General features: G+C 38.2%; 2 protein-coding genes across 8 annotated transcripts in view; one reads left to right on the top strand and one right to left on the bottom strand.

Annotated features, from left to right (window-relative positions):
- The window catches only part of tns1b (tensin 1b), a 233,015-nt gene extending 225,914 nt beyond the window's left edge, over positions 1 to 7,101 (bottom strand). For 3 of the 7 annotated variants that reach the window (XM_058391897.1, XM_058391900.1, XM_058391906.1), the window contains exon 1: positions 6,722 to 7,098. In XM_058391897.1, the coding sequence (XP_058247880.1) occupies positions 6,722 to 6,826 (105 nt within the window). In that variant the 5' untranslated portion in view covers positions 6,827 to 7,098. Of the gene's footprint in view, positions 1 to 6,721 lie in introns of all 7 variants that reach the window. The other 4 variants (XM_058391898.1, XM_058391893.1, XM_058391895.1 and 1 more) reach the window with 4 other exon arrangements.
- Positions 7,102 to 19,559: 12,458 nt separating this feature from the next.
- trpm2 (transient receptor potential cation channel, subfamily M, member 2) overlaps positions 19,560 to 24,868 on the top strand; it is a 30,285-nt gene continuing 24,976 nt past the window's right edge. The window contains exons 1-2 of the mRNA XM_058392326.1: positions 19,560 to 19,692; positions 24,585 to 24,679. Of these exons, the coding sequence (XP_058248309.1) occupies positions 19,686 to 19,692; positions 24,585 to 24,679 (102 nt within the window). The 5' untranslated portion in view covers positions 19,560 to 19,685. The remainder of the gene's footprint in view (positions 19,693 to 24,584; positions 24,680 to 24,868) is intronic.

Below are 24,868 nucleotides of genomic sequence, written 5' to 3'. Positions count from 1 at the left end.
GCAAAGACACCAGTAGCTCAGTGTTTAAAGCTCAGGGCTTCTGAGGGGAAGGTTGTGCATTTAAATCCCAACACTACAGAACTGCTACTGTTGGGTCCATGATCAAGACCCTCAACTGTATCACACTTTAGATAAAAGCAACAGCCAAATCTTATACAACTCCCAGCAGTTTCCAATACCTCCTAGTCTAGGAGGGTTACAGTCCTGATGAACACGGCTGTATTGTAGTCTACCTCTGCTATAATGTGAATTGTAGTGCAGGTGTGTAATCCTTATAAATCTAGATGTAGTGCACCAGCAACAGATTATCCAGGAGTCCAAAAACTAGGAGTTTCATGAAAGTAACATGGAAACTAGGTGACATATGATATAGTCTGAGTAGATGTAGTTAGTTGGCATGGCATTCCAACCGAGGCTCAAATAAAGAAAGCTGAGTGGCTGATTGAGTAAGTGAGTGAGTTTTGTTTATACTTAAAACATGTAAGAAGCCCATGGTAAGAAGCGTGACCATTCATCTGGGTGGTCTCTACAGAAAGTCTGAAGGAATCTGACATTTCCTAGTTGGCCCTTTCTTCCTTTGCTTGTGGATGGTAACCTGAGGTGAGACTAATGGACACCCCCAATTTTTCCATGAATGACTTTCATACTAGGGATGTAAACTGGGGCCCACATATCATGTCTGGGTGTGGGTCGCTTGGCTGTTTTGAAGGTTTCTAGGTTCTTATGGTTTGCGTAAACAATGTTTTTTGAACCAATGTCAAAAACAAAAAATAGTCTCCTTGTTTTACAGAAAATGAGATCAATGTGTAAGATCATGACACATGATGCTTTTGGAGTAAAAATACAGCAAACATTCCAAAAAATTTGATACTTTTATAGGTTCTCCATACTTATCAGGTGGCATAGCCAGAGATACAGGAGATAACACTTGCATCTGGAGCAAGTTAGGCAGTATGGAACTCTGGAGAGTTGTTGTTGTATAATGGAGATCTGCTGTTGTACATTTCCAACAACTTGCCTCTTCACGGATACGCCCTGTTTCAACTCATCATGCTGTATCCAAGGTAATGATGAAGGATTCTGTCATGACTACCCACACACTTTATTTAAAAACAAAAAACAAGTACAGTAATCAAAACCAAAGTGCAAGGCATAACAAAAAATGGAAACGGACAAAAGATCAGGCAAAGGGAAAACAGTGTTAACAGTGGAAAAAGCAAAACAAATCCCAATAATAGAGTGTATCGATACAGAATCAGAGGCAGTGTTGCCAAGTGATAGTGAAGTTGCAAAACTTCACAAATTATGAGTGCACTGTTCATTGTTTATACAGACACACCTGGGGCCCTTGATGGTTAACTGAGGTATAGAAGCGTAGCTGATTAACAAATCACTATACAAATTACATGTCATTCTATATGAATTGAAATAATTTTTTCCAATAACATTTTTGCACAATACTTGCAAAAAAGAGTTTCATCATTCATCCTAAATGTCAAAGGAATGCTCCTTAATTTATATTTTATTGTATTGTATTGGTTACCAGGTGCTATGATGAGAAATATGATTAACCAATCAGAATCATGCATATTTCCCATTTCTGTTTGAAAGTCATCTAGTTACACTTTGGATCAGAAGTCTGGCAAAACTCTTTTAACCTTGTTTGAACACTTAATAAAATAAATTGTTGATTTTTCCCACGTTTTGAACCAGCCTGAAAGCACTGTTAAAAAGTGGATAATTCACAAAGCAGCAGTTGTTCCACATCATCTAAAATTCTCCACCTCTAGGATTGTCAATATAAACAAGTAAAATTATCACCTGACATTTGAAAACTGCTTGACACCACCCTCATATTATCCAGCACAGGATCTGTAACCGGCTAAATGCATACAACATTATAGAGTTAAACACCAATGGCTGATTTTTCCACAGCTGTACTGGGCAGGAATGATATAATGTGGTTTGGCACGAGTCAGATAATATATCCTGTTTATTGCCTGCCTCGGGACATATTTCGAGTGTGTACGGAAGAGAGCCACCTTTGGTGGTACAATAAAGATAATAAACATGTACATGGTTCTTCTTCATACACATTACACAAAGTGTAACAGCAAATGCATTCAGAAGGTGTCTCCATAAACTCTTGTGTAAGTAGGGCATGGTATAAAAAAAAAAATACTATCCCTGTTATTAGCTCATGAGCAGTAAAATACTCTCTAAGCCTGTCATTGTGCAACACTTTTATTTTCCATGAGTACAAGACTATCATGTGGACAACAGACCTGAAACCAAGGTGTTACAGGAGGTCTGTGTTCTTGAAAACAAGCCCTCATACATTGTTATTCCTAGCCATCAATGCGATGAAACCTGCTCAAGCAGGTGCACAAGCAGTATTAAAAACATATCACTGCTTTTATAGTATTTATTGTGATTATAAATAAGAATATATATGAGTCTTACACAAACATATATGTAAATAAAATGTAAAAGTTAATGGTCTGGATTGAGAGATGAGAGTACGCATGTATCCCTTTTCCCTGTTCCTTTGCTAACTTTGAAATTCTAAACCAGAGTAGCAGAAGAGAAAACAACACAGCTGGGCTACTGTACTTTACAGAAATCTTCCTCACATCACTGCAGCCAGCAGGTCATCTCCTTTGATGGATGCAGGGACGAGTGGTTTGTTTTATAAAGATGGGATCTAAGAAAAACAGGTGGTATGCTTCTCTAGGCACAAACATGGCCTTCAGCGCCAAGTGAAAGGTGAGAGACAAGGACAGAGGGGTGTGGCATGGCTGTAGGTAGCTTGTTTTCTTCTCCTTGCTCCAGTTGTTTTTCTCACAGAAACTCTTTATGTCTTGACATGGCTTACCCAGGAGGGTACAGCTGGCAGGGAGGGGTGGCTTAACTTCTGGTCTTGTTAAAGTATTCTGCCAGCCACAGAGATAAGAGCAAAGTGTGGGGCAGACACTGTGACAGGAGGGAATGTGTTTTTGTATGCTGCTGTGATACCAGCCAGACAGAAAGAGAAGACACAAAATGCTCAAATATGCACTGACAAATAGAGACAGCAATGACCTGTATAACAATGTGCATTCATAAACACCCACCTATGCAGACAGGAATCAGATCAAGGTATTAAACAAGCAAAAGCACGCTGTAGCTATAAATCTTCACTGAAAGATCTCTGTCATTAGTATCCTGCTTGAAGCTAAGCTACATTATGCTGATTATTCGAGTAAACACAAACTGCCTCAACTAAATCTACTCCAGAATGGATAAATCCCCCTGCTCTATGCACGCAAATCGCGACCAACAACACATTAAACCTGATGTTTCTGCCTCGACAAGTCTGAAAGCGGAAACGCCGGGCGTGCCTATGTGCCATTAAGAAAGTTTGTGTGGTACCACACTATTAAAAAATAGGTTGAGTGAGCACATTGCATTGTTTAAAGACAAATCTGACAAACATACTATACAAACAGTGCCCTCTTTTTTCACATATACTATACAAACACTCTTCTTTCCACTGGAATACCTGCCACAGGTAAGTGTGTTTTTCACAGTTGTGCAATCTGTCAGCTCATGCAACCCCTCAGTAATCCCCATACCACACCAGCCATGTGATTTATTCTTCACTAAAGGATGAAAGCAAGCACAAATGTCCTCTGAAGAGCACCGAACTGTTGGTAAAAGTGCCATATAAGTATGATTGATGAGCTTATTATTGTGTGCAGGTGTGTGTTAGAATATGAAACAGCTAGAGTGTAGTAGCAGTGTTGTAAGTTGTAACTGTATTGATTCAGTTTGATCAATGTTGTTTGATTCCCTAGATATATATTTCACTATATCAGTCACTATATCAGGCAAAAATACAAAGCAGCACAAAGACTTGATCTATCAGACTTACTTGGCTTTATTAGATGAAAAAAACTAGATTTAATGGAGAATTATACTGATTTAATAAAAACATAAAGTGCTGAATTCTTATGTCTGATTGGTCAGAAGGTATTAACATTGTATAACAGCAGCTCTGAAAAGTAGTATAGTAACGATTGTTTTAGCATTTTTGGAAGGAGACTAATGTCAGCACTTTCTAGCAGGTTTTTTCAACTTTCTTCAAAAGTTTTGTAGTTTTTCTGTAATGTGACAAGCTACAATTTTTTGTCTAATTTATCTCAAGAGAGAGAAAAAAGAGTGGCTTGTGAAAGAACAGCTTTGAACATAAGCGATAACAGGAGCTAACTGTGGCATAAGTGCAGCCCAATACTTTGCAAAGTGCTGTTACAGAAAAATATTCAACTTCAGGTTTAGAACCAACACATCAGACCACATCCAACAAATCCCATTACTGATTATTTTCCTATATCATCACAACCTGTTGCATTTTATTCCTTACTAAATCAGTCTAAACAAAAATCCCTGGACACTGTGTTTAAATCGGTTCAAATTTAATGATAAATTGCCTCCTCATTCACATACAGGCTCATCTGCACATCAAAGTGAACTTGTTCAGGTCTCGTAGCTGCCCAGACTCACATGTGGGCTGTGTTTGGTGGAGCATGCAATCAGTGGAGGGTATCGCACTTACACAATAGAGGCATATCATCATAGTTTGCTTTGGAAACAGCTGCCTAAACTCCAAGTAGGAGAAAGTGGCAGTGTCTGGTGCCACCTACACACAGACACACACCTTGTTCAATCCGGGAAATGAGCACCCTTCTCATAAACATAGGAAGAGCCTGCTGGGCAAAATAATAACTTAGTAACTGAAAACCACTACAGAACAGGTTCTGTACATATAAAACTACAATGTGAATGGGAACTGAGTGAGATGCAGAGGTGGCTCTGGGTTAAGTCTCTGGGGTACTGATCAGAAAGCCCCAATTTAGGGCCCATAACCCTCTCTTTCATGGGCTTAGCTTAGCTTCCTAACAAGCTTGTATATGTGAAGAAAATAATTTCACCATGCTGTAATGTATATGTGACATATGTGACTTCTTCTTTAGTGATATCTCTTTTTAAAATTTTATTAAATTTGGCAGACAGCCTTATCTAGGGCAACGTTTATTTCATTTTATACAACTGCGCAGTTAATGGCCTTGCTTAAGGGCCCAGCAGGTTGAATAACATCTTAACCACTGAGCATAAGAACAGTTTTTTCAAAGCAGACATTCATGCCATTATCCTCCTTTAATCATCAGGGGCTATTTAATGGCAATTAAATCCCATAATTACAGAGCAGTTCTATTTAATGTGATTAATAAGAAAAATCGAATTGCTCACAATTAGCAAGGTCAGATTCCGTCATTGTCATTAAACAGCCTGGTTTCCTTTAAACAAGCAATCTCCGTCAGCTCCCAGAGATCTTTCTGTTCAAGAAGTCTCTGAATGTCGGTGAAATGTCATGCATGCCATAAGGTTGCCTCAGACTCATTAAATAATCACCACACAGATAGGAAAAACACTAAGACAGGCTGAGATCTCATCAGTTTTTTAGGTGTCTTGCAGTTTTATAAGAAAATTGGCTTATATATAATGAATATATATATAAAGAATAATGTTCTTCACAAAGCTGAAACTAAATCTATTTAGTTAATATGCATAATTACCTTAAACGACACATTAAGTATAAGCCTACAGAAAGAAGAAAATGTTCTGTTTTTGATTTCACAAGAACAAACAGTAGTGCAAGGGAAGTTATGTCATGCTGCATATGCAAACAACAGAAAGCTCTCAGGCTTCGTATCTGCGGTGGCATTTCTTCCAAGACCGACAGGCTCTGATAATGAAATAGGGGTATTACAATACACACTCTGTTAACCGTGCTCTCCTAATCCACTCAACAGCCCCTTCACCCCTCACAGACCACCCTACAAATCCAAGTCCTCTTAGGGTTCATATCCAATGCACAGGCCCAACTCTTAATTAGCACTGGACCATTCTGAACCATACAGAATGAAACTGACTGGACAAAATGAGACCAGGTCAGCTGGGTGGAAATCACAGCTACTGCATGAGTCATTTCAATAGATGTAGTTCCTGTTACAAGTGTATGAGGAATATATTCAGATAAAGAAGAACGCATAAACATATTAATGCATAAATATCCGAGTATATAACAAAGTGCAGATCATCATTTATTCACAGTAACACTGCGGCAAACGTTGTGAGCTTACTTTTTTTTTTACTTACTTACTTACTCTGAGATTTTCCATCAGATCTTGACTTTTCCAATCAAGACCACGTTGACACACATATCTGCCACCAGATTTACTTCTATATTTACACACTGACAAGGCCAAAACAGAACTCTTGTCTACTCCTTCTTCAAAAAATTTAATCAGCGAAGATGCAGTATCTAGATTTATCCCTTTTAAACCTTATATCTGGCTGAGAGTTTTCAACATAAGCAGCAGTTTTACCTTCTCTTATTCTACTGTTAGTTCACACCATCATACCTGGTACCAGTGCTAAACTAAACACTGTATCTTTAGTGTGTATCTTTTACCCATAAAGGTATGTGTACATGTACTTTACTCTAAAAACTAATTAGCTAAGGATTTTATTTTATATCAATTAAAAGTATTTTTAAAGGTACACTATATCCATACTCATTTCCAGGTGAGAAATACATATAAAAGGTTCAAAAGAGTCCTTGGTACAATGAAAGGTGCAGTTGTATAATGATCTAGGTATTCAAAATACATTTCCCTACCTTAGACAGAAGCCTCTTTTCCTCTTTCTTTTTCTCTTCATGCTGATCCAAAGGCATCTGCAGAAAATCCTCTTCGCAGCAAATGAAACTCACTGTGCATCCCATCCGGGCCGCTCCGGGAAACCCTCCCGAGTACCCATTCAAAAACCACCAACCCTAATCTAATAGAAGCTCACAGCTTCCCAAGCCTGTTCCTGAAGAAGAACTGGTAGTCCTTTAAGGCGGTTTGCAAAATAGATGCAGGTCGCTTGTCCTCCTAAAGCAGGTACAGTCGGTGCGAAACTGCGCGCGCGTGCGTTATATTTCCCCCGACGCTGATACCTTATGGGACCGAACTTGGCTCACTTCGCTCCACAGCTTCTCTTTAACATCCACCGTAAATAACAGAGCGACCACCACGAGAGGTGTCCCAACTTTTCCCACTCAGTTGCTATTTCCAATCCCGCCTTCAGACGACTCTGCGCTTGTCCAGGAAGAGGAGGGATTGCAGTGGGGCAGAAGTTGTCAGTCTGGGGTGGGTTTGCACCCGCGCATCAGTGATTCTGATGTAAATATCAAACTTGGAATAATTGCAAAAAGACGAATAGGTTATGTCGTAGAATAAGTAAAACCTTCTGATTAGTTGGTTTATTAAAAGCAACCAAATTTCATGAAATGATCTACAACTGGCTATCCAACAGGTAAAATCTAAGTTCAATACATTCTGCCGGAAAAATACACATGATGATGAGGATTGTGATGATGATCATTATATTAGCACGCTATTATTCGAGTCACAGCTGCTTTAGACACACATGGATGTAGGTTTAGATACCCAAAAAGCAATACAAAGGACAAAGAAAAAAGTCCCTGAGCCAAGATGAGGAAGAAACCTTCCATGATGCAGCCATACACATCCTCCTCTGGGTGATGGGATAATGGGCAGCATTAGTCTTTATTTGTAACATATAGGTCACCACACACTTTTCTTTGGATACGCTAGCTTGTTAGGAAGCTGGGGACACAAATGATAGAGTTATGGGCATTGAAACCCCCAACCTACTACTCAGCCTTAACCACTTCTCTGAAGAAGCCTTCAGAGGAGCCAGATTCAAAATAAAGAGCTTTTCCTCTTCTGGGTGATTGGATAATGGGATTATAAATCATTGCTCTTCTATAAGAATATGCTATAAATTTCAACAGTAGGATATTCAGATAAATACTTCGTGAATGAGGGATGAGCAAAGGGCTGTCTGATGATTACAGCAGCAGCTTTTAGTAGCAGCTTGTACATATCTGCAGTATCCAGATGAAATGATCCAATTAAGCAAGGGATGAGACTTAAACAGTTTTTGGGAAGAACTCTTTAGGCAGTCCATGCCAGATCAACCACAGTGGCAGAATGTGATTCACACTCCAATCAGATGTAGAGCATCAGGTCCTAAAGAAGACGAGTCACAGCAGAAGAAGTCGGTCAGGATCAGGCACCATCATCATAGCATGTAATTATTATAATACATGTTATGGTAATGTCAGTAGTTACTGTTAGGGATTATCAAGAGTTATTGTTCATCTATCAATAGTTATTTAGTTGGTATTTTATTTGATTATAAGCCTAATTGATTTGTTTAAATGACGTGGCATAGGTTTTGTTTACACACAGAACGAAAGCCATGTTCATATTACATGAGTAATCATTATTAAGACTACTGCTAATAATTTTAGCTATAGCAACAATTTAGTCATAAAGGCTTATGTGGCAGGCAATCTTTGTAATTTAAGGTTAAAAATACATGGATTTTAAAAAGCATGTTATTTAACAATATAACATCCTAGATATGGTGAAGATTATTTGACATTTATGGAAGGAGACTTTGGAGTTGAAAATATATCATACCACCCCTATTGTGGAGTTTTTGCCTATAACACAACCCCTGTAATATTGTATTCTTTAATTATAACAGTGGTGTCATTTGTTAACAGTTTTATCCCTAATGATAGTGGCTTGGTGCAGATGGGCCCAACCAGCTCCCATATGCAAATACACATACAAACTGTAAACACCATAACATCGACTTTATATCTGTAGTCATTTGGAGAGTTCCCTTTCCCAGTGTTACAGTAGAAGCCATATTGTTGCTGTGATAGTGTCTTACCTGCACATATCCTTGAGTATGCCTTTCTTTGCTTTTCTTACCTGGGGTCAGGGTTACTATGCTTCTTTTCAACATTTTTTCAGAGAAGCATTGCAAATAAAGGGGAGGTTTGAATTGTTTACGTGGCTTAAAGCATCACACGCAGATGATTTTTGTGAACAAGTAAGATTACATAACTCCTGCAGCTATGTGCCTTAAATCCTTCCCTCTTTGAAACTGCTTTGCCACTTTTTAACCTGTATAGAAGAATCAAAATGAATTGATCTCTGAATCCCATGAGAATGCACACAGCTCTGAGTACACATAGCTACAGGACGAGGTCATGCGTTTTTGACAGGCTTTAGATTGTCTTTCTGTTGAAAGAAACAGAGACTAAAGGCTTTAAGAATCTGCCATTGAAGGTGCCTACAATTTTGGAATCTATTTAGGACCCCAGCACCTTTGCTTCCATTAAAGACCAATTAATTCTTTATACCCATGTTCCAGAGCTAGACCTATTAAGTCTCAAAAGTCTGAATATGCTACCTTTTGTTACAAAGCAGAGCCAAGAACTGTGTATTTATCAAGCCATTTGACTAACGCTGTAACCAACCACCCATGGAATTTTTCTATCTGCAGAATTGTGAGAGTATCACATTTACTTTAACAGGTTTAAACAAAGCTCATAATACACTTTTAGTTGTAATGCTAAAAGATATATAACCACCCTTAATGGTTCTTTGGTGGCCATTTTGGGAGAAACTTTGATTTACAGTTAAATTTATGGCATTTGGCAGATGCCCTTGTCCAGAGGGACTGACAGAAGTGCTCTGAAGTCTCTATCAATAAATTCCTCCTGATACTAGTTCACTAGGTCATGGACTAATAATAACATCAGTCTTAAAAACTCTGTTTGGGAGGTAGTATAGTAAGAAATGCACTCAGACAAAAAAAAACTCTTTTTAAATAAAGCTTATTTAAGTATTTCAGGTAGAGGTAGGATCCAGAGAGTCTTTATTCAGGATGATAATAACCCTTGCTCCCTTGAATGCAGTTGGTACATGACTAAATGTTTGCCATTAATGATACTAGTGTAAAATCAGGGATGGTCTAGTGAGATGGTCTGGTGCATTGGAGAAGAGATTGGATCCAGTGGGCAGGTGGTAGCATTGACTTGTAGGACTTGTAGGAACACTGGGTAAGGACTTTAATCAAAATGTCACAGTGAGAATGAACTTATAGGGAAGAGTTACAATGGAGATGAACAATGAGGAAAGACACTTAAGGTCAAAAGAAATGTTGGGAAATGGCCAGGAGTTTCAGTGGGAAAAGACTACAGTGTCTCAAAGTAACACTTGAGAAGAACTTGAGCCAATAGTTGGGTCTAGGGTCCTAGGTCCTGGATGGACTGGGGTCTATGATTTGCACTGGAAGAGAACTAAGTAAAAGACTAGGGAATGGGTGAAGAAGAAGACTTTTAGTAATGGAGGAGAAGAACAAGACCTTTGTTAATTATGGAATTACAAAGACCAGGGACTGAGAAAGGATTAGTGACTATGAGTTTGACACTAGAAGAAACTAAGAAAAGGCTACAATGGTAAAGGCACATGGCCCACAACTGACATACTGGAATGATCTGGGCTTAAACACAGGATGTGATCAGGAGTGATCAAGACTGACAGCTGTGTGAATGAGGCTAAGGCAAAGGAAGGCTTAGAGGCTAAGCTTGAACTTTCAGAAAGCTCAGGCCTGAGCATGTCACAAGGACAGATTCAGGGGATATTCCTGAAAAGAATCAGACACTAGACAAATTGAACACATTATTGGATTTGGGGATAGCTACCAGATAACACTGAAAGAAAATAGATTTCTTACCTAAAATAACACTATCCTTTGCTGTATCTTTCAGCAATTGCTGATTTGATGAATGACTTGTGAAATGATTTGAACAACACTGCCATAATTCTAGGTCAGAAGTTTCCCACCTGTTGCTGGGTGTGACTATTTACTAGTATTGTAGGGTGAGATTAATTGACTAACTGCAACATGAACCAAATGTGTGTGTGTATGTGTGTGTGAGTGTGTGTGTGTGTGAGAGAGAGAGAGAGAGAATAAGGGGAGGGAACCAGCCTGCTATTTGTACTAAATACTGCTTCCAAATGTTCAATAACTCATGTATATTGAAGGTTAATTCACTGAGTGCATGAATTAGGTTGGACTGATGACGTACCTGGATGTATTTTCTTTGTTATGAATTATATGTGATTGTACACTGTACATTCCACATAGCAATAATACCCTCATCTGTCTTGATGGTAAATGCCAACCTGCAGTCAAAGACCAGAGGTTTTCTCTGTAGTGTCTAGACAACCTTGTTAAAGAAAGTCTGATCTGGTATCTATTTATGTAGGGAGCCAAGGGCATTCCTGCAGGCAATCTTGGCAATCTTGTGTTTTCCAAGCTATATGACGTACAGAGAATATAAAATTCTTTCATTTTCATATATGACATTTTGGAGTTGAACTGAAGTGTTTTCAGACATTTGTTTAGGCAACCTTTTTTCAATAGTTGTGTACTGACTGATAATATGTCTATGCATTAGGTTTGTATAAGGGTTCTGATTAGGATGGTTGTTAGTTCCTATCAAGTTGCCAGTGCTGGAACCTTAAGCAAAACCCTTATCTTAGAGACAGTATCCTGTCTCTGCTGTAATTTACTTTAGTAAATTACTTTAGAAAAAATCAGGCTAAAAATTAACATAACTAGAAATAAAAGCAAACATGATTAACGAGAAGAATCCAAAAGAAAAAGGCAACCAAATATATTGTGGCTGAGTAGTCGTAGCCATTAATGAATTTGCAAACAGTGAAAACAATATGGGTTTTAATGAGCCATGATAAGAGCAGTTTTAATTATATTTCTGTAAGCATGCATATGATGCAAACCAGATTGTGCACACAAAGTTTTTTGTGCTGTCCATGCGATGATTAATGAGATTAAGTCAAGGTCATGAATACGTCATCGAGGCGTGTGCATGTGCTTTAGTAGACTTTGCCATTTGAATTTGACATTTTCTCCCTTTACTAAAAGCTGTCTTCGTTTAGACTCATTTTTGTTTTGTACAGAAAGCATGCAGTCATCTTTATATAGCTCATCATATTCAAGTAATAGTTAATAAGTCAAACAAAATTGTTGTGTGTGACATTGTCTTTTCCACCATGTTAACACCTGCATGTGCAAAAACAACACCAACAGTAAGAAGAGAACACAATTTGTGTGCATTCTGTTGATTACAGTTTGTGTGTGTGTGTGTCATCCTCAATAATAAATAGCCTTTATTTGTCACATATACATTACAGCACAGGGAAATTCTTTCTTCGCATATCCCATCCTTGGAGGTTTGGGTCAGAGCACAGGGTCAACTATGATAGCCCCTGGAGCAGAGAGGATTAAGGACCTTGCTCAAGGGCCCAACAGTGGCAGCTTGGCGGTGCTGGGGCTTGAATCCCTGACCTTCTGGTCAACGACCCAGAGCCTTAACCACTTGAGCTACCACAGTGTAGATCTAGTTGTATGTGTAATGTAAAACATAATTTTTTTAATGAATTATGTAAGCAGTCATGATTTATTGAATAATTAATTAACTACTGGTGACTGTAGTGCTACTAAAACAAAATATGAAGTTTTTTGAAGCACACACAGCATTTTGTACCTGTCCCAGATCTCATCACACCAGAATCAGGCACAGACAATCTCATAATTACCTTTATCATAGATTTCTGCATTTTCCCCTTATTCTGTTTAGTCTGTTTTTGCAGCTCTTTGGGGTGAATGTTTGACCCCATGTCCAAAACCAGTACATCTTAATAATTTGAGCTTGCTAACACTTTTTTTGACCATGTCCTAGTTGTAATCTGAGTGGGTTCAGAAACAGAAGGAAATGCCTTTGAGATACCATGCCAATGCCCACTATCAAGACTCCCAGGGGCCGGACTGGCACAAAAGTCCCTCTGTGTTAGCAGAGCCAGCTCTCAGGCCAGTGCAGCTCTTATTTCTGGACGGCTCAGGCTTCCTTTGGTCACTTAAACCCACAGGTGCTGAGAGGCGATGTCTGCATGCATGTCTCTGGCCCTTTGCATTCTCAGGGAGCCATTTGATACGGGGGGAATTAAAACATCCGGCTGCCTCTTGCTGCGCTGTGCATAAGTCATTTCTTAGCCAGGAGACCTGAGGTGAAGCTGCATAATGAATTTCCTTTCCAGATGTCTGTGAAAAGCTTAGTTTATCTTAATGTCCTTTAAGGTCTTTGTCTCGTTCAGCCCTATAGCGAATCATAAGTCTTTCCTGATTCATAAATCCATTGAAATAAAAATGCATCAACATAGTTGAGTAGTTAAGCATTTATCATAGCCCATGACTGATATTTTTTAGTTGCAAAGAAAAAAATCCATAGTTTGGTGTAAAAACATTCAATTTATGGGTCATACAAGAGAAGCATATTTCTTAATATCTGATTAATAAATAATACTCTTACAGGATCAATTTAATTGATCATCATATGAGATCTAGTTATGTTAAGAGAATTGTGATAACAGATATTTTTGGAATATAATTGTTTAAATCACTCAAGGAGCTCAAGTGTTGCTCAAGAAGAACATTTTACCAATTTACCAAAAATTATAATATTTCATAAAATAAGTCATGTTTTTCTTTTTTACCCAGTAAATGATCTGGAACATTTATTAAAGAAGTTAGTTCCTATTATCAAAAGTTCTGACAGATATAAAAATGAAATAAAAAAGTCCCAGACTCTTTTTTACTCTATGGTGAAAATAATAAGACAAAAATGGTTATGCTACAGAAAAAGCACAAAGACCTCTGAACAGTCACATTGTGAAAAACTCAGTGACCATAAAGACCTTGTATATTCATGTCCTTACAGAAGTCTGTAACAGCATATCAGTAGTTACACATTTTCCTTACTCCTTACTTTTATTATTATTATTATTATTATTATTATTAGACTTGAATTATATGGACAGCCACTATAAATTAGGTTTTACCCATTCAATGTCACAAACATTTGCAGACATATTAAGTCATTAATCTTAATTAACTAAAAAATCATAGCAGAAATTCTACAGAGAGTACCTGCATGAGTGAGAGACAGATGCATCAGTATAGAATGCTTGTACTCATGTAGCATCAGAGGTAATCGCTATAAATTAGGTGTTTTAGGTCTGAAACATGGGGAGTCAAAGGTCAAGCTCAAGTTATACATGTACACTAAGACACAAGTGAGCAAAATAAAGATAGCATCTGGAATTAAGAAAAGTAACATTTAAGCAGCAGAGGATTTACTCAGATAAGAGTCTCAGTCTTAATCCAACGTTGAAAGCCGGTAGGGAAAACTGACTCAAAAGCAATACCTGTCAGAGCCTTCACAGAGACTGATTATATCTGTGGCTCTGCAGGAAATGGACACAATCACTTCCCACAGGAGCCTTGAGAGCTGTATGTATGTTTTTCAAAATTATCCCTGAGGCTGCCCTTTCAATGATTATGTTCATTATTTTAGATAATTATTATTGATTTCTTTTTTCTTTCTTTCCACCCTTATTATTTATTTTATTTTATTTTATTTTATTTTATTTTATTTTATTTTATTTTATTTTATTTTATTTTGTTTTGTTTTGTTTAATTTAATTTAATTTAATTTAATTTAATTTAATTTAATTTAATTTAATTTAATTTAATTTAATTTAATTTATCATTTATTTATTATTATTTCTATTTTAATTTTTTTAACAACACCTGTAATTCTTATCAGAATTAATGGACAGTATGAGCGCTACTCTAGGAATTTGTTGGTAAGGGCTGGGGGTTTGTTAAATGCTATGTATTTTTATATTGGAAAATTCAATAAAAAATATTAAAACCAAAATTACCCATGGGCAGACTCTCATATTCAGAAAACTCTGTGGGTTCCGAATAAAACTATTTCTATACCACAACTATCCAAATGTATACATATATTTCGCATTTGGTGTCTGCCATAGAGATGGCGCCAATCCCAGGAGCACTATCCATGTGGCCGGAATATTAGTTCCTCACAGGGTACTATGCACACACATTCACACCTAGGGGGGATTTATCTTAGCCAATCCACCTACTGGCATGTTTTTCGGATGTCTAAGGAAACCAGAGAGCCTGGAGGAAACACACAGACACAAGGAGAGACTCCACATACATTCTGTCTGGCTATTTCTGTATTGTACTGAGTGTACTTAGCTTAAGTATTAAGCTTATTAAGTAAAGAAGTTAAGGAATAAAACTGGCATTATGATATGTACCATAAACATTCACACACACAATATATACATTAAACAGTGTAATACACAATTTACTGTAATGTGTTACTTACTTTTGGCATTTTAACTATGAGGAATAGAAACGAAAATACTGTTTTTTCATGCATCTGATATTTACGTGTGTGATTTTTAAATAGTCCAGCAGAGGGCAGCAGATTTCCACCCCTCCTACTTTGTCTTCACAGACTATCTATCCTTCACATTTGAAAAATGTTGAGAAATGTCCTGAGCTATAAATAAAAAAAAAATTAAACAATATCTATAAACATTTTTAAAAATATTTTTTAGTCTTCTATTTTTAGCATGTGATGATGGGAACATGGTACTTAAATCGGTAGTATATATCTAGTTTATATTAAATAAACATCCTAGAAAAGTTGGGTTGCAGGTAAATATTCACCTTACTGAGAAACTCAGGAAGAGAGTCAAGATCTACTTTGCAGTGATATAACTCAACTGGTTGCATGTGCATGTGTGTGTCTGTGTGTGTGTGTGTGTGTGTGTGTGTGTGTGGGTGTTATGGGGAGTGTAGTCCATGGCAGCCATGTGTGAAGTGTTTGCTTGACAATTGGAGTTCAGGGATGGTGACAATATGACAGAAATTCTTCTTCTTCTTCCTTCAGCTTTTCCCTTCAGGGGTCGCCACAGCAAATCATCTCTCTCCACCTATCCCTATCTTCTGCATCCTCAACACTTACATTCACTAGCTTCATATCCTCATTTATTACATCCATATTCCTCCTCTTTGGCCTTCCCCTTTGCCTCCTTCCTGGCAGCTCCATGTCCAACATTCTCCTACCGATATACTCACTCTCCCTCCTCTGGACATGTCCAAACCATCTTAACCTGGCCTCTCTAACTTTGTCCCCCAAACGTCCAACATGAGCCGTCCCTCTGATGTACTCGTTCCTAATCCTGCCCAACCTCGTCACTCCCAAAGAGAACCTCAACATCTTCATCTCTGCTACCTCCAGCTCTGACTCCTGTCTCTGTCTCAGTGACACTGCCTCTAAACCATACAGCATGGCCGGTCTCACCACTGTCCTGTACACCTTCCCCTTGATTCTCGCTGAAATTTTTCTATCACACAGAACTCCCGACACCTTTCTCCACCCATTCCAACCTGCCTGCACTCACTTCTTTACCTCTTTCCCACACTCTCCATTACTCTGGACTGTCGACCCCAAGTACTTAAACTCCTGTACCTTCTTCACCTCTTCACCCTGTAATCTTACTGTTCCGCTTCCCTCCCTGTCATTCACACACATGTACTCAGTCTTACTACAACTGACTTTCATTCCTCTTCTCTCCAGCGCAACCTCCACCTCTCCAGGTTTTCCTCCACCTGCTCCCTGCTCTCACTACAGATCACAATGTCATCTGCAAACATCATTGTCCAAGGAGACTCCTGTCTGACCTCCTCTGACAACTGGTCCATCACCATAGCAAACAGGAAGGGGCTCAGAGCCGATCCCTGATGCAGTCCCACCTCCACTCTGAACTCCTCTGTCTGACCTACAGCACACCTCACCACTGTCCTGCTCCTCTCATACATGTCCTGCACCACTCTGACATACTTCTCTGCTACTCCTGACTTCCTCATACAGTACCACAGCTCTTTTCTTGGCACCCTGTCATACGCTTTCTCCAAGTCTACATACACACAGTGCAACTCTCTCTGACCATCCCTATACTTCTCCATCAACGTTCTCAGAGCAAAAATTGCATCTGTTGTGCTCTTTCTGAGCATGAAGCCATACTGCTGCTCACAAATTTCCACTACCTTCCTTAACCTAGCTTCCACTACTCTTTCCCATAGCTTCATTGTATGGCTCATCAACTTTATCCCCCTATAGTTGCTGCAACTCTGCATGTCACCCTTATTCTTAAAAATCGGCACTAATACACTTCTTCTCCATTCCTCAGGCATCTTCTCACTCTCTAAAACCCTGTTAAACAAACTAGTTAAAAATTCCACTGCTGCCTCTCCTAGACACTTCCAGACCTCCACCGGGATGTCGTCAGGACCAACTGCCTTTCCACTTGTCATCCTCTTCAAAGCCTTCCTGACTTCATCCTTTCTAATCTTATCTACTTTCTGTTCCACAGAGTTCACCCCTTCTACTCTTTTTTCCCTCTCATTTTCCTCATTCATCAGTTCTTCAAAATACTCCTTCCATCTCCTCTGTACACTCTCCTCACTTGTGAGCACCTTTCCATCTCTATCCTTAATAACTCTAACTTGCTGCACATCCTTCCCATCTTGATCCCTCTGCCTGGCTAACCTGTACAAGTCCTTCTCTCCATCTCTAGTGTCTAACCTAGTGTACAACTCATCATCTGCTTGGCCTTAGACACCTCCCTCTTCACTCTGTGCTGTAACTCCTTGTATTCCTGTCTATTCTCTTCAGTCCTGTCCATGTCCCACTTCTTCTTGGCTAACCTCTTCCTTTGAATACTATCCTGAACTTCCTCATTCCACCACCAAGTCTCCTTATCTTCTTTCCTCCTTCCAGATGACACACCCAACACCTTTCTTCCTGTCTCTCTGTTCACTTCTGCTGTAGTTTCCCAGTCATCTGGCAGCACTACCTGACCACCCAGAGCCTGCCTCAACTTCTGTCTAAATTCCTCACAACATTCCTCCTTTTCAGCTTCCACCACTTGGTTTTTTTCTCCATCTCTATCTTTGACCTCTGCTTACAGACCATCAAAGTCATCCTACACACCACCATCCTATGCTGTCTGGCTACACTCTCTCCTACTACCACTTTATAGTCACTAATCTCCTTCAGATTGCCTCTTCTACATAGGATGTAGTCTACCTGTGTGCTCCTACCTCCACTCTTGTAAGTCACTCTATGCTCCTCCCTCTTCTGAAAATAAGTGTTAACCACAGCCATGTCCATCCTCTTAGCAAAGTCCACTACTATCTGTCCTTCAAGGTTCCTTTCCTTAACTCCAAACTTGCCCATCACCTCCTCATCACCTGTGTTCCCCTCACCAACATGTCCATTAAAATCTGCTCCTATCACCACTCTCTCAGGACCACACCTACCCCATTTCTCTTACTATCCACCCCATAGTAAAACAGCTTGAATCCTGCTCCTATACTACGAGCCTTGCTACCCTTCCACCTGGTCTCCTGTACACACAGTACATCCACCCTCCTTCTCTCCATCATATCAGCCAGCTCTCTACCTTTCCCTGTCATAGTACCAACATTCAGAGTTCCTATTCTCAGTCCTACACTCTTACCTTTCCTCTTCTCTCTCTGTCTACGCACTCTCCTTCCTCCTCTACTTCTTCGACCAACAGTAGCCCAATTTCCACCAGCACCCTGTAGGTCAACGGCACCGATGGCGGTCGTTGTTAACCCGGGCCTCGACCGATCCGGTATGAAATTTAGAGTCCTGACGATTCGCATGGTTAAATTTGTTTTACGCCCTTCCTGACGCAACCCTCTTTATTTATCCGGGCTTCGGACCGGCACAGAAGTCACTGGACTGTGACCCCATGGCTAGATTTCACAATATGACAGAAATTATACATCAATAATAAATGAAGATAAATAAACAGACTTTGCAGAAGCAAAGCACTTATTTTCACTTTGTATATATATTGTGTGCATGATTATTATACAGTTGATCAAATAAGACAACACTTTCTCTAGGAGAATTCAATACACCTAAATTGCACAGAGCATAACTTTTACAGTCTCCCAAGGTCTATTCATTTACCCTTTAATGTGCTTTTGGCACGCTGTCACATAATCTTATTTGAATAGGTTGAGTACTTCCTGATGATTTGCTGATTCATAGAAAACTTAATACTAGGTTTAGGCGTCACTCAGCAACCATCACTGCGACTACTGATTCAGCTGTGAAAGACAAGCAAACGCCTTTACAAAAACCTTAGACACAGTTGAGGTCTGGCACTAAAACCTGCATTAAAGTTGCTAATTTAGTGCAGGTTACTTTTAAAAAGGAAATAAAGAAAGAAAGAAAATAACAAATTCTTAGAACTCTAATGAATTCAGATATGAAAGCGCCTGAAACAATGGAGGAGATCAGAGAGGGCAACACTATAAACAATCTCTCACATTTTTTTGTAAGGGAAAACAAGGTAAGATGAAAACAACTAAATTATTTATTCATTGATTAACTGCATTAAATATTCTTTAAGATCCAGAGAATGAGTGCCTTCAAAGACTGAACGTTTTGCCTATTTGATTGTCTGATATGTCACAAATTTCTCCAGCGCTGTGTCTGAAATGTTCTTCTAACACTGTTACAGTGGATGGTGCTGGTAAATCAATAGATATGATGTATCATTGCATGTTTCGAGACAAAGCTGGTGGGAGGAGGTAAGATGCTTGGAGCTGCACTGTGCTCATTATGGTGTCTTGTATTCTGATAGATCAATGCTCAAGTGAACAGTATTCCGCTCACGCTACAACAGGACAAAGAACCAGAAACGATGTACAGTAAGTAGATTTTTACTCCTTAGTGTTTTGTGGTAGTACAGATTATAACTAGGTGATGTCATGCTCAGTTAGGCTGAGATTGTGTTTGTAGTGCAGGTTGAACGATAGACGTTTCCACAAAGCTGCTTTTCATATCTAGACTTCTATTAGGGGAAAAAAAGGAGGAAATTGTAAGTGAAACTACACTGTAAAGAGGAAATCATCCTTCTATGGGTGACAGCAGAGAGTAAGATTATAATTTTAAGCCTTAAACAAATTATTTTTATTTTTATTGCTCGAAGTCTAATATAAAATTGTTCAGGACTCTGTTGGCTTTCAGTGTGAGATGTTTTTAACTCTGTTGAGATTAACCTTACCTACTGACATTTTAAATGCTTATAAAGAAGCACTTGGGACATCCCAGAGAGTAGAAATGGGTTTGATACTGACCACTGCAGTTGCAGTTTTGGAGATGCTCTGATCCAGTCGTCTGAAATCCTTATGCTTGCCCATTTTTCCTGCTGAGGAGCCATGATGAGGAGATAATTCACTTCACCTGTCAGTGCTCATAATGTTATGCCTGATCGGTGTGTGTATATATATATATATATATATATATATATATTTATATATATATAACTATGGTGACTTTAGAAAAATAGCTATGAACACTGGCACTAAAATTACATTAATAACCCACAATATATTAAATACAAATAAATGAACTATTTGATACTGCTACATGCGTTTTCGGTAAAGGTACCAATAACAGGATCATGATTAGCTAAAAGCTCATTTAAGCTAGTCAACATTCATTGGAGTCTAAATTGCTTTGCTAATGTAGCTAGAGCTTAGCATTGATTCCCTACTGTTTGTTTATAAATACTTATTGGACACAAATGATAAAGGCAAATGGAGCTGAGTGTTTCCATCAGAATGTCTAACAGACTAAATTAAATCGCTATTGCTTTTAATGACTACTGTTTACACTCTTCATTTTCCACATATGCTCCAGTGCTACAAACTTTTTTACAAAGCATTCAAATGTTGAGTACAGAAAAGTAACATCTTTAGAACATATTGAAATACTATTTAACTGAAAACTGTATCCAGCGGCATATTTATTAAAGTTTTTAACATAACCATATTATAATTCACTGTAGAGTTTATGCTAGACGTACAGCTCATGGCGGCCATGTTTGTTGTGACAGTTTCTCAGACTCACTCCATTAATACCTTGTGAGGTGGATTTAGCATTTAGCTTACGACTTTAAAAAAATAAATAACTAAAAAAATAGAGCACGCCATATCTCATTTAATTGGCTGCTTTGTTTTTAAAGTTGATCTTTTTTTGGTTTTATTTCTTTTTCCCGTAATAATAATGCCTAAAGTCTTTATAATAAATGTTAATTATATAACATTTTGATAGCATTTATGTCAGGCAGTTATTTGCTGTGATTTGACTCTTGTCATGTTTATATGTATTGATTTTTTTATTTGCTTGTTTTTTGTTTGTTTATTCATTCATTCAGTCATTCATTCAGATAATCCTCTGACCATGTTTGATATTCCTGGTTGTGGTTTGGCATTTTTCCTGACGTAACATTTTTAGAATGCACTTATGATTGCACTTTGTGTGTAGGTTGTAAACGTTGAGGAACAGTAGCGCAGTAAAAGTACAGATACAGCACTAAAAATGTACTGAAGTAAAAGTACATTGTTTTTAAACCACTTAATAAAGTACAATTCCTGTAAAAAAAACTACTCAATTACAGTAACCAGAGTATTTGTAATTTGTTTACATTACACCACTGATAGTACTTTATTCAAGAAAAGGAAATGCAACTGATTACAAGTTTAACTGTGGTCTGATTATAAGTGTGAATGAATATACAATACGGATGGGCGATACCAAAATCTTCTAATGCGATACGATACTTATACCACTTATTATTTTAAATGTGAATGTGAATGAAATTTTTCAAAATAATGTTAAATTCTAGAAAAAAGATCATTACATTTTACATACACATCCTCACCATTAATAACAAATTTATTAGAAAAGCAAATTTGACAACAAATAAGTCAAAATGCTTAAACAACCTTCTTACAAACATACTGATTAAATAACAGAAATCTTAATAAAATAAACAATACCAACAACATAAACTCTGCATATTTACACTTATTTCTTTTTCGTAAGCCGGACGTTTTTTTCTTAATCTTACCAAATTCTATTGTACTTTCTACATATTTTACAAAATAACATTGATTAACATAAATCAGACCATTTTTTTCTTTATCTTCAACTTTCTACATTTTTGTATTATTTAGCAATGCTCAGAAAGATACTGTAAGATCACTGCAATTGTTGATAAAGATCTTTGAGCTGTAGATTAGAGGTTGAGAAAAGCAACATGTTAACATTTTTTGGTCTTAGCCGATTTAGCCTCTGACTAATTGTCTGTCCTGCCTTAGAAAACATCCTCACTGCTGGAACAGAGGTTGCGACAATTCCAAGGTATTTTTTTTTGCCAGTTTGCTGAGCAGTGGAAATGTGTTCTCATTTTTTTTCCACCATTGCAAAGGGTCCTCACTTCTTGGGATCAGCTTTTTTTTTTCCATATATCTGCATATTTCAATGTATGTGTCTGTATTGGCTGTGCGTTTCCCCTGGAAAGCCAACATACATGTGTCAAACTCCTGCCATAATCCTCCTTTGCATGTTGAACAGTCTGCACCCGTAATTACTTTCAGTGTTTGCAGCAGGTGACTCTTGTGCCACAGACAAGCCTGTTCCCATAGTGGTGGCTGATACAGAGGGTTCACTGGTTGTTGCCTGTCTGTGCAGGGCTTGAAAAGGCGTGATTTAATGTTTTCTACATTTCCAATATCACGAAACAGGTGCTGGCTGCAAGAGTACAGTTATGCTTGATGTTTTCAAAGCGCCGTTTGCACTGTGTTGCAAGCTGTAAAGCCAAAATGCATGACATGGTTGCATTTTGGAGAAGAGAGACCAGAGGTATGACTTTTGAAATGTTTACATACTGCTCTGCTGAAATGTCCTTAGTGGCTTCTTCAAAGTCCCTGAGGACTTCGATGCCTTGACTGATACAGGACCATTATTCATCATTCAAGCACAAGGTGTTTCTCCCAAGAAGACAAAGTGCTCTTATAACAGCTTGTCTTTGCTCAGTCAGTCTCTCCAGCATGTAGAACACTGAATTCCACCGGGTCTCTACTGCTTGAATTAGTTTGTGCTCTGGCAGTTGCAAATGAATTTGCACTTCCTTTAGCTTGTCAGATGCTTTGGTGCTATGGTGGAAGAGCCGAACAATAGCACCACATTTCTCAAAGAAGGACTTTCTCAGCCTTAATGGAGTCTTTAACGACCAAGTTAAGGGTGTGTGAAAAACATGGAATATGATTCCATTGGGTTTTCCACACAGCTGAAACCATATTAGCTCCGTTATCAGTAATAACAGCAAAGACCTTGCTGGTAATGGCCCAGTCATCTGATATTTTTGGACTGTGGACTGACTATGGACTGTCTCAAGCGTGTAAGCCTGTATCTGCCAGTTGTGGTCAATGAAATGTCCTGATATTCAAATAGGCTTCAGTTGTTCTTGATGTCCAAATGTAACTTGTTAAAACCACACTGCTTGCAGAATCTATGGAGTCCTTCAGTGTGGTTTTGACTTGCTCATAAAGCTTTGGAATTTCACTAGAAATCAAGGATTTCCTACTTTGTATACTATTGTATCGGGGATCAACCACATTTATAAAATGGAAACCTACATCATCATCTATTGAAACTGGTTGTAAGTCAGTAACAATCATCTTGGCTAGGCTCCTTGTGATGTCTCGGGCTCTTTGGGAATCATCTGAAAAGGATAAAGGTCTTCCATTACACACACACACACACGCGCACACACACACACACAAACAGTATATACTGTATATACACACTGTACCCACACATATACATATACAGACATACTGGTATTCTCTAACATTAAGGGAATATTCCATACACAATTCATTTTATACTGTACAAAATGTATATTCTATCCCCAGAAGGTCAAAATTTATTGGTATTATTATACTTGTGGGGACGTTTTTGGTCTCAATAACATAAGGAATACCAGTATATCCCCCATACACACACACACACACACACAAACTTTTTTATTTATTCTTATTCACCTAATGGTAACGAGAGAGAGAGAGAGAGAGAGAGAGAGAGTAATAATTTAAGTAATTACTGTGCTCTTTGTACCTGGATAGGGTTTGCCTCCCTTAAAACTCTCCTGTCGGACAGAGGGAGACTGGGCAGAGGAATACTGGGCAGAGGAAGTTGTTTTTGTTCCGACTCTTTATAAGTTTCAGGGTGTGTTGTCTGTAAGTGTTTAAAAAGGTTGCTTGTTTTGTTGTTGTGTGTGACTTTCTTAGCACAAATATTGCATTCCCGCTGTTGAGAAGTACCACACCACTCTACGTTTCCTTAATGATATCGTGCCATTCTGTAATGCGGAAGTGTGTGTGTGTGTGTGTGTGCGCAGCTGATTGGCACATGATCGCTCGCGTTCCGCCGCAGACCGATCGGTGTGTAACATCATATATACAAACAGCGCTAAAAACATTTAGTTATGCAAAAATTATTAATATAGTTAAAATATCGATACTTTATTAGCAAATATCGATATATCGATACTCCACCATCCATGTGCACATCCATAATATACATTGATGCACATGATTGTATAAATCTCAATATGAACACTGTAAATGTGAATTCAATTATCTGGGGCTTCACAATGTGAGAGATTCACAGCTCATAGAAGATGAATTGTGTGTGCGAAAAAAAACAAAAACATCGCTGACATCCATATTTTGTGTAAATATCTTTACAGAAATGCCCAGGAGAGACAGTAAAGTACATCCGTTAAAGACAGAAAACATCTTCAGAAAAATGGAACTTAAAACCCTGATATCACAAATAAACAAGGTGAGGCAATCATTTTATGTCATGTTGAATATTTGTTTCATAACATTTTACACACAATCTTGACACAGAAACTGATTTATTATTATTATTATTATTATTATTATTATTATTATTATTATAGCATTTGAATCCTTGCATCTTGATACCAAGTAAGCTAGCATTAGTGAAAATGGTTCCTAAATTTTTTTG

This window comes from Hemibagrus wyckioides, linkage group LG06 (genome assembly GCF_019097595.1).
Source record: "Hemibagrus wyckioides isolate EC202008001 linkage group LG06, SWU_Hwy_1.0, whole genome shotgun sequence".
In the NCBI taxonomy this organism is placed as follows: Eukaryota; Metazoa; Chordata; class Actinopteri; order Siluriformes; family Bagridae; genus Hemibagrus; species Hemibagrus wyckioides.
This window is presented reverse-complemented; position numbering and strand designations above follow the sequence as displayed.